The following is an 11,118-nucleotide window of genomic DNA, read 5'->3' as shown; positions in this document are numbered from 1 at the left end:
GTTGACAGAATTAACATTTTCAAATATATCATTATCAGCCAGCACTCTATCTTGAATCTCCCGCAGTTTTATTGCATTGTTGACAACAACCATGTCAACAATAGCATTTTCCTGCGCATCTGAAAATATTTTTCCTCTTCCCACTGTTGGGGGCAGCCTTTGGGTCCTGTTGTAAAAATATTTTTACAGTCAAACTTACTGTAATATATATCTGTGTAAATATTCTATAATTGCAATACAAAATAGATTCCTGTAATGTTTTAATTTACTGTAAGGATGTAACTCTCTCTCAATGAGAGACCATGGTTCACGACATGGTCTATAAGTGTAGCAATTATTTCATCTGAAATAACAACTCTTTGTCTTCATTGTCTTCCTCCACACATCCGCCCTCTCCCTGCCACCCTTCTCCCTCCACGAACCCATCTTCCTTGTTCCATTTCCAAAATGAGTCTTTCTGAGCTCTACCTATATATACTGTAATATGTGTGTGTGTTCACTAACAAGTCTAAAACAAGACACCTGCTTAGCCTTTCAGCTGAAATTGCAATCAGCAGTGTTTGAAAGGCACAAGGCTGAAATCTATTCCGTTTTGAATGTGTGGTTCACAGTTTTGACAGCAGTGTGTTAGCATTTGAACAAAATGATGTAAATCCACAGTGTTGGGCAGGTTGTGGTTAAAGTCATGGGATAAGTGTGTAGAGTTTTGAAAACTGTGTTCAAGCAATGAAAAACGAACTAGAGTTTGGTCCACATGAACTGCTGCTGTGCAGACTGTAGTTAGAGTTTTGCACATGTGACTCCAGTTGTGTCCACTGTCGTTTAGCAATCGAAAAAAACTGTAATAACCAGCATCAGGATAAATAATAAACAGAATCAGGATATAAACAAATCAAATCAGTATATTTGTCACGTGCGTCAAATACAACAAATACAAATACAACCTTACAGTGAAATGCTTACTTACAGGCTCTAACCAATAGTGCGGAAAAAAGGTATGTGTGTGTGTGTGTGTGTGTGTGTGTGTGTGTGTGTGTGTAGGTAGGTAAAAAAATAAAACAACAGTAAAAAGACATTTGAAAATAACAGTAGCAAGGCTATATACAGACACCGGTTAGTCAGGCTGATTGAGGTAGTATGTACAGTACATGTAGATATGGTTAAAGTGACTATGCATATATGATGAACAGAGAGTAGCAGTAGTGTAAAAAGATGGGTTGGCGGGTGGTGGGACACAATGCAGATAGCCCGGGTAACCATTTGGTTACCTGTGCAGGAGTCTTATGGCTTGGGGGTAAAAACTGTTGCCTTTTTGTCCTAGACTTGGCACTCCGGTACCGCTTGCCATGCGGTATTAGAGAGAACAGTCTATGACTGGGGTGGCAGTCTATGACCTGGATGGCAGGCAGCTTTGCCCCAGTGCTGTACCTGGAGGCCGGGCAGTGATGCAACCAGTCAGGATGCTCTCGATGTTGGAGCTGTAGAACCTTTTGAGGATCTCAGGACCCATGACAAATCTTTTTAGTTTCCTGAGGGGGAATAGGCTTTGTCTTCACGACTGTCTTGGTGTGTTTGGATCATTCAAGTTTGTTGTTGATGTGGACACCAAGGAACTTGAAGCTCTCAACCTGCTCCACTACAGCCTCGTCGATGAGAATGGGGGCGTGCTCTGTGCTCCTTTTCCTGTGGTCCACAATCATCTCCTTAGTCTTGGTTACGTTGAGGGATAGGTTGTTATTCTGGCACCACCCGGCCAGGTCTCTGACCTCCTCCCTATAGGTTGTCTCGTCGTTGGCGGTGATCAGGCCAACCACTGTTGTGTCGTCTGTAAACTTAATGATGGTGTTGGAGTCGTGCCTGGCCATGCAGTCGTGGGTGAACAGGGAGTACAGGAGGGGACTGAGCACGCACCCCTGGGGAGCTCCAGTGTCGAGGATCAGCGTGGCAGATGTGTTGTTACCTACCCTCACCATCTGGGGGCGGCCCGTCCGGAAGTACAGGATCCAGTTGCAGAGGGAGGTGTTTAGTCCCAGGTTCCTTAGCTTAGTGATGAGCTTTGAGGGTACTTTGGTGTTGAACGCTGAGCTGTAGTCAATGAATTGCATTCTCACATAGGTGTTCCTTTTGTCCAAGTGGGAAAGGGCCGTGTGGAGTGCAATAGAGATGGCATCATCTGTGGATCTGTTTGGGCGGTATGCAAATTGGAGTGGGTCTAGGGTTTCTGGGATAATGGTGTTGATGTGCCTTTCAAAGCACTTCATGGCTACGGACGTGAGTGCTACGGGTCTGTAGTCATTTAGGCAGGTTGCCTTTGTGTTCTTGGGCACAAGGACTATGGTGGTCTGCTTGAAACATGTTGGTATTACAGACTCAATCAGGGACATGTTGAAAATGTCAGTGAAGACACCTTCCAGTTGGTCAGCACATGCCCAGAGCACACGTCCTGGTAATCCATCTGGCCCCACAGCCTTGTGTATGTTGACCTGTTTAAAGGTCTTACTCATGTCGGCTACGGAGAGCGTGATCACACAGTCGTCCGGAACAGCTGATGCTCTCATGCATGCCTCAGTGTTGCTTGCCTCGAAGCGAGCATAGAAGTGATTCAGCTTGTCTGGTAGGCTCGTGTCACTGGGCAGCTTGCGGCTGTGCTTCCCTTTGTGGTCTGTAATAACTTGCAAGCTCTGCCACATCCAACGAGCATCGGAGCCGATGTAGTATGATTCAATCTTAGCCCTGTATTGACACTTTGCCTGTTTGATGGTTCGTTGCAGGGCATAGCGGGATTTCTTATAAGCTTCCGGGTTAGAGTCCCGCACCTTGAAAGCGGCAGCTCTACCCTTTAGCTCAGTGCGAATGTTGCCTGTAATCCATGGCTTCTGGTTGGGGTATGTACGTACAGTCACTGTGGGGACGACGTCCTCGATGCACTTATTGATAAAGCCAGTGACTGATGTGGTGTATTCCTCAATGTCATCGGAAGAATCCCGGAACATGTTCCAGTCTGTGATAGCAAAACAGTCCTGTAGTTTAGCATCTGCTTCATCTGACCACGTTTTTATAGACTGAGTCACTGGTGCTTCCTGCTTTAATTTTTGCTTGTAAGCAAGAATCAGGAGGATAGAGTTGTGGTCAGATTTACCAAATGGAGGGCGAGGGAGAGCTTTGTACGCGTCTCTGTGTGTGGTGTACAGGTGATATAGAATTTTATTCCCTCTGGTTGCACATTTAACATGTTGGTAGAGATTTGGTAGAATTGATTTACGTTTCCCTGCATGAAAGTCTCCGGCCACTAGGAGTGCCGCCTCTGGGTGAGTGGTTTCCTGTTTGCTTATTGCCTTATACAGCTGACTGAGTGTGGTCTTAGTGCCAGCATCTGTCTGTGGTGGTAAATAAACAGTCACGAAAAGTATAGCTGAGAACTCTCTAGGCAAGTAGTGTGGCCTGCAATTTATCACAATATACTCTACTTCGTGCACCAGCTGTTGTTTACAAATATGCACAGACCGCCCCCCCCCCCCCCCCCCCCCCCCCCCCCTCGTCTAGGAGTGTGCTGTTCTATCAGACCCGTCGATGTGGATGGGGGGGCATGCTCGCCCCTCCGTTTCCTGTAGTCCTCGATCAGCTCCTTGGTCTGACATTGAAGAAGAGTTTGCTGTTCTGGCACCACCCAGCCAGGTCACTGGCCTCCTCCGTATAGGCTGTCTCATCGTTACCGGTGGTCAGGCCTACCACCGTCGTGTTTTCAGCAAAGTTGACAATAGTTTTGTAGTCGTGCTTGGTCTCCAGGAGGGGGCTAAGCACACACCCCTGTGAGGCCCCATGTTGAGGGTCAGCGTGGTGGAGGTGAGATTGCCTACCCTCCCCACCTAGGGTCAGGAAGTCCAGGATCCAGTTGCAGAGGGAGGTGTATTAGTCCCAGGGTCCTAAGCTTGGTGAACAGCATTCTCACATAGATATTCCTATAGGGCAGTGTAGAGTGCAATTGAGACTGTGTTGTCTAAAGACCAATGAGTAAAAAACAGATCAGAATTAGGCTGCCTGTGTAAACACAGCCATAGACAGACACAACAGCTGCTAAATCCAAGCCTGTGTGTGTGTTTTGTCAGACTGAAATAAACATGCTTTTTAATTAACTTCACCCTCCGTGTGAGATAAACATGGATGTTTCCTTAGAAATATTTTCAAAGAAGGATGTTATCCACTTAATATTTGGCATCTCTCCTCCAGTTTTCTGCTCCTAGATTAATGCTTGTTTACATGTACCGAGCACAGCAGCCTAACTCCCGAAGGCCCCGTTCTATTGTGTTTATCAACACACAGCCCAGTGATTTGTGGGCACTGACATTTCTTCCATTTTTATGATAACAAGCCAGCTTTAGATAAGGACATGGGGATTTCTTATCTTTTGTTAAGCTGCCAAAGCAAATGTGACAACAAGCACAACAGAATCAACTGTTGGATAGGATGGTGAAAGAGAATAATCATTTGTAACGGCGTGCGTCTGTTGAAAGAGGAGCGGACCAAAATGCAGCGTGGTGGTTACTCATGTTCTTTAATGTAGAAGAACAAACGAACAAATACAAAACAACAAACGTAACGCAAAAACCTATACAGCCAATCTCGTGACAACAAACACAGAGACAGGAACAATCACCCACAAAACACTCAAAGAATATGGCTGACTAAATATGGCTCCCAATCAGAGACAACGATAATCACCTGCCTCTGATTGAGAACCAATTCAGACAGCCATAGACTTTGCTAGAGAACCCCACTAAACCACAAACCCAATACCTAACAAAACCCCAGGACAAAACACACCACATACAAAAACCCATGCCACACCCTGGCCTGACCAAATTAAAGAAGATAAACACAAAATACCTCGACCAGGGCGTGACAGCATTAATAAGTATTTTGTATTTTATATCATCACTTTATGTCTAATAAATCAATATGTGTGTTTATTTAATTAAAATGTTGATTGATTTTAATAATTTATTTCCCTGAGCATCTTTTGGCCATTGACATGCTCGGTCTGATTGTGTAGGCCTTAGGACACTAATTTTAAGATATTGGCCATGTTCGAGAAGATCAAACCCATAAATGTATCATGGGTCAATTGTGACTGACTGACTGACTGATCTACAAATAATAATGAGTAGTTATTTATGACACAAGGTTCTTTGTAGATCAGTCAGTCGGCAGTCGCCTGCACTGTTGGCTGCAATGTCGAACAACTCATTTACATATGCAGCCCTGATTGGCTGATAGGATGGTCTAGAGCCTACCCCCTTACCCAGATGAACGGTCATTGGTGTATTTATTATAATCAATTCCGATGGGGACGTCATGATCTGGGCCAAAAACTCCATCCCTTTAAGGGTCGACACTGGTAGAGACGAGAAGCAGGTACAGGGAGTGAACATTTAATGTCAACGGACATGGAACAGGACAACACAGCGTCTGGACATGAATACATAACAACATTAACGCAGACACAGGGAACAAACGGAGGAGCAGTTATAGAAGGAGTCCAGGTGAGTCCAATGAGCGCTGCTGCGTGTAATGATGGTGACTGGTGTGAGTAATGAAGGGCAGGCTGGCGCCCTTGACCGCCAGAGAGGGAGAGTGAGAGCAGATGTGACAATTCCATCTGAACAGTCTGAAATTCTAGGCATTTCATTCAAACAGCTCTTACACAAAAAGGGTATAATCGTCATATTCACAAATTCAGTGTCATTTCAACCTCATAGTGTGGAAATATATATTTTTTAAACAGGAAACCCTTAAACTAAGGACAGGTATCACCTGACATGACACGCAGTATAGAATAACTATGGGGCCTTATGTGATTTGTTTTGAAATCAGGACATTGCACAATGCACTGTAACGCTCGTCTGAAGAAGAGGACCAAAGCACAGCATGGTACGTGTTCATGGTTATTTATTCAAACTGAACACTGAAACGAAATAACAAAGTGGAACAAAACGAAACAGTCCTGTCTGGTGCAAACACAAAACAGAAAACATAGAAATAAAGAAACTAGACTGCCCACCCTAGTCAAACCCTGGCCTAACCAAAATAGAGAATAAAAACCTCTCTACGGCCAGGTCGTGACATGCACATAGACATTTATACATTTAATGTATATTTTATTTATACAGGTAGCCTGGATCCTATTCAGATAAAAGTTATATTGTAGCGACCTTAATAACACAAGACCTAGTGACTTCATTAAACAGTTTGGACCCCTGGGCGTAACGGTTAAGGCGTTGGCTTGCCAGTCACTGGTTGGGGATTCTCCCAGAATTTGCAACAATTGATTTAAGGCCTGAGTGGGTGTGGTATATTGGCTAAGAGCTGCTAGACCAGATCCTGGATATACCTTTGGAATGTTGGCCATATTATAAACTGGGTAGTCTGAGCCCTGAATGCTGATTGGCTGATAGCTGTGGTATGACAAAACAGTTGTTTTTTACTGCGCCAATGTCATTGGTAAACAGTTTATAATAGCAATAAGGCACCTCGGGGGGTTGTGATAAATGGACAATATACAGTAGCAAGGCTAAGGGCTGTGTCCAGGAACTCCGAGTTGCCTTTGAGATGCCTTATTGCTATTATAAACTGGTTACCAACATTTACATCATCATAGTACGCCAATTATGCATTTTCACCTACAAATACTCATACCTCCAAGACAGTTTACTTAAACCTTTCAATGGATTCTTCCAGATTAATTCTGAAATCCATCCATCTATCTAACAACAGACACTGTGATAACCTTCACCCTACCCAGTGCTGTACCTCACATAGTTCCATTCTCTATCAGATACACAGGTACCATACTCTGAAATTCTTATTTTCACATTGCCAAAACATCATCATACCTAAATAACTTCAAGCGAAGACTGGGTGTCAGCTTGATGAACCAAACTACTAAGTAATCTCCTCCATGTAGCCCGACTCGCACACACACACATCCAAACACACATTTAAACAAAACATATACTGTTTATTTTTTGTGATTGCTGATTGGTTCATTTGTACACCACACACTCGTACACATAAACAAATGTACTTTCAAACAGTTCACCTGAATATAGCCCGCACCGTGCACGTTTGTTTCAAAACTACGCACACGTTAGTTTCATTTTTTATTTAGGGGCGCGTTTAGGCTACAGCTGTTTTTGTTCCTTTGACTCACTCTGCAGGGTAACATGAAGACAGACAGACAGGCAACCAACTGGAACAGCTCTTGATATCAGCCTCCCCTGTCTGGAGCAGAGCCTCCAACGCAGTTGATTTGACCAATTGAATGCCAGAAGAGTGTTTCAACGGGAGTGAACTTCGATACTCTTTTTATTTGCTAAACCCTTTATTACACTTGGCAGATAGACAACAAAAAACAACTGCTACCTCTGAAGGACATTGTTGACTTTTTCCTGGGCACACTAGAGTTAAAGTCTCACCACGATTAGACTGATTGGATTGAAATCAGCCACTAAAGAGGCAACATGTCTGGGATCAAAAGTTCAGTGAATTTGCTGAGGGTCGCAGTCAGGTCGCAGATCGTCTCCAAAGCCGCCCTGTCACACAAGCCTGCGAAGCACCACATATCCGCGGGCGTAAGTTACATGCAGCAGGTTGCTGAGCACTTTCTCTGTCCTAGAATGCTCTGCGGGGAGCAGAGCATAAAGCTCGTCCTTCACAAATCCATTTGATTTCTGTCTATTTGAAGCATGATTTTGCATTATAAGACTATATCAAAGTCATATGGGGTTAATGTAAAGATGGTGATATTAATAACTAACTATTACACCTTTATGACTTCTCACACGGTTAGGCTATAGGGTCCATGGCTAGAAAAGATACAGCTTTTGTCAAATTAAGGTCAACGTTTATTTTTCTTGCAATGTGGCTAACCCTACCCCTAACCCTGTTTCCTAACCTTAGCCTAATTCTCCTAACCTGCTACGAAAAGGGAAATCTGACAAAAGCTGTAACCCGTCTAGTGAACACCAGTCTGGTCTATAGGGGAAGTGCGCATAACGCCATTATCACTGTAAATTCCTTCACGTAGGCTCGTCGGTTGCATGCATGGATAATTCAAGTCCTTTATTTTAAAGTGTGTTTGACATTTGTTTTATGTGTTTGGCATCGGATAACTAAGCTACGCACATTTCCTGCCTTGTGGTCTAGTTCATGTGCATGGAGCCTACTTGAAATTGTGCCAAATAATTTGACCTTGTAGGACTTTGCCAAATATAGTCAAACTGTGCCCAGTTTGATTTAAATCTACAGCTGGGACGTTGGGAACGATACTGACAGAAATGTCTCACCACTGTTTAAAGTCCACATTCTCATCTGGGGGTGAATTCAGAACAAGTATGGACACTTTTTACATCTATGTCTTCTGTAACTTCTTCAGACATTTATCCCAACATATTAGCCAAACACATGATGCATTTTTTGAAACCCTCAAGATCACATACAAAAACATGTGGATATCATATTCACAGGAGGCATGACACACCCATGTGTGTACTTTGAGTCAAAACCATAGTTGCAGCTTGCATTTTGTAGACTGGGACAGCAGACTGGACACCCTCATAGTACTAACTGTACCCCAGTGACAATTCAGTTCCATTTGATGTGATTAGGAAACATCTGAGGATTTCAGAAATGTATCATGTGTTGGGTTAATATGTCTGAAGAGGTTACAGAAGACGGAACAATCTAAAATCTCTTTCTGAATTCACTCAAATAAGATTACTAATATGAGTATTAATAAGAGTACTGATAACAGTACTAATACAAGTACTGATAACAGTACTAATAACAGTACTAATAAGAGTACTAATAACCGTATTAATAACAGTACTAATAACAGTTGCAATAACAGCACTAAGTACAGTACTAATAACAGTAGTAATAATAGTACTAATAACAGTACTAATAACAGTACTAATAACAGTACTAATAAAAGTACTGATAACAGTATTAGTAACAGTACTAATAACAGTACGAATAACAGTATTAATAACAGTACTAATAAAAGTACTAATAACAGTACTAATAACAGTACTACAATGAAACATGAACAGGATACAATACTAGAAGAACCAGGGCACCAGTACAGGGGGTCCCAAATGTAAACTGGTTCTCTTTCCTCCATTGGAAAAGCCTATAGGACTGTCCCACATTAGCTACTCCATGCTGTCCTACTTTAGCTAGCCATGGTTGGTAAAGTGGGACAACAACAAAAATGACTGAATTACAATTGAAACATAATATTGAAACATCCCATACGGAAAAGTAATACATGGCAATATATATACAGTACCAGTCAAAAGAATGAAATAACACATATGGAATCATGTAGTAATCTCAAATATATGTTGATATATCTCAAATATATGTTGATTTGTTTAACACTTTTTTGGTTACTGCATGATTCCATATGTGTTATTTAATAGTGTTGATGTCTTCACTATTATTCTACAATGTAGAAAATAGTAAAAAATAAAGGAGAACCCTGGAATGAGTAGGTGTGTTTTGACTGGTACTGTGTATGTTATGGGAGCATTATTTCAGTCGTGGTAATAAAATATAACAAATTACACAAAAAAAACATTACCGTTAATGCCCTATTTGCAATGATTGATTTGTAAATGAATTAAAGGCATAATTCTCTCTTTTTTTTACCCCTTATTGTCAGTTTGATGGTTCTTTACCCTGTCCAAGGGCCAGGAGAAACTGTAATCCACGATTTAGAGGTGTTTAAATAGGCACTAATAACATGAGGGGGATTTGGCCATGAACATTTAACTTTGACTAATTGCCCCCATCAACCCCATAGTTGTTTTGTTAGCCATCTGACTATAATGTGTAAACAAGTCAACTATACCTTTAACATCCTTCAATTTATTCATAAAAAAATAACAACAACAGTATTATGGTGTATACATTTTTTTAAATGGGATACTGTGAGATTTTCGAGATGTAGATCATTTGTCTACTTACCCAGAGTCAGATGAATTGATGAATAGAGTTTTATGTCTCTATTGAAACGTAGTATTGAAAGAAAATATTTTCAAGATCAAATAATTGTAGGCCTAAACATTGTGTAAATGGTGTTGTTTTCATCCAGGAGCAAGCCATGGCATTGACAGTCTTTTTCATCACCATCCTGGGGCCGTCTGGTTATGTCCTGGCCCATCTGGAGGACTACAAGCACCACTCCTAAGTGGACCTGTCCGGACTGACCCCGATCCACTTCACCGGTGGATTACTCCAGATGGCTTCTCCTGAAGTCTCCTAAACCCTTTATATGAGGGATGATTATATTAATGAATGTACCAATAAATTAATGTCCCAATACTACGACTGTCTCATCTTCTGATCTAAACCATCACACACATGCACATGTAAAGCATATACAAAAGTATGTTGACACCCCTTCAAATTAATGGATTTGACTATTTCAGCCACACCCGTTGCTGACAAGTGTATAAAATTGTGCACACAGCCATGCAATCTCCATAGACAAACATTGGCAGGAGATTGGCCTTACTGAAGAGATCAGTGACTTTCAACGTGGCACCGTCATAAGATGCCACCTTTCCAACAAGTCAGTTCATCAAATGTCTGCCCTGCTAGAGCTGCCCTGGTCAACTGTAAGTGCTGCTATTGTGAAGTGGAAACATCTAGGAGAAATAACGGCTCAGACGCGAAGTGGTAGGCCACACAAGATCACAGAACGGCACCGCCAAGTGCGGCACCGCCAAGTGAGTAGTGTGTAACGCGTAAAAATCGGCTGTCCTCGGTTGCAACACAAACTACCAAGTTCCAAACTGCCTCTGGAAGCAGCTTCAGCACAATAACTGTTAGTTGGGAGCTTCATGAAATGGGTTTCCATGTTTGAGCAGCCGCACACAAGCCTAAGATCACCATGTGCAATGCCAAGCGTCGGCTGGAGTGGTGTAAAGCTCGCCGCCATTGGACTCTGGGGCAGTGGAAACGCGTTCTCTGGAGTGATGAATCACGCTTCACCATCTGGCAGTCTTGACGGACGAATCTGGGTTTGTCTGATGCCAGGAGAATGCTACCTGCCCC

General features: G+C 42.5%; 1 protein-coding gene across 1 annotated transcript; it reads left to right on the top strand.

Annotated features, from left to right (window-relative positions):
- The first annotated feature begins 7,202 nt into the window (after positions 1 to 7,202).
- cox8b (cytochrome c oxidase subunit 8B) lies at positions 7,203 to 10,386 on the top strand. Its single transcript, XM_090212696.1, has 2 exons — positions 7,203 to 7,628; positions 10,154 to 10,386. Exons 1-2 carry the CDS (start codon positions 7,518 to 7,520, stop codon positions 10,247 to 10,249), a joined length of 207 nt encoding a protein of 68 aa, XP_090068822.1. The 5' UTR covers positions 7,203 to 7,517; the 3' UTR covers positions 10,250 to 10,386.
- Positions 10,387 to 11,118: the final 732 nt, after the last annotated feature.

The sequence above is a fragment of the Oncorhynchus mykiss genome, chromosome 2, assembly GCF_057628025.1.
Source record: "Oncorhynchus mykiss isolate SJ-2025 chromosome 2, ASM5762802v1, whole genome shotgun sequence".
NCBI lineage: Eukaryota > Metazoa > Chordata > Actinopteri > Salmoniformes > Salmonidae > Oncorhynchus > Oncorhynchus mykiss.
The sequence above is the reverse complement of the archived record's forward strand: the minus strand, read 5'-3'. Positions and strand labels throughout refer to the sequence as shown.

Bases quoted from the DNA above. Each gene is read 5' to 3' on its own strand.
- cox8b (XM_090212696.1), top strand. From the start codon at position 7,518: ATGTCTGGGATCAAAAGTTCAGTGAATTTGCTGAGGGTCGCAGTCAGG. The intron at 7,629-10,153 runs GTAAGTTACATG...GTTTTCATCCAG, and splicing joins AGCACCACATATCCGCGGGC to GAGCAAGCCATGGCATTGAC.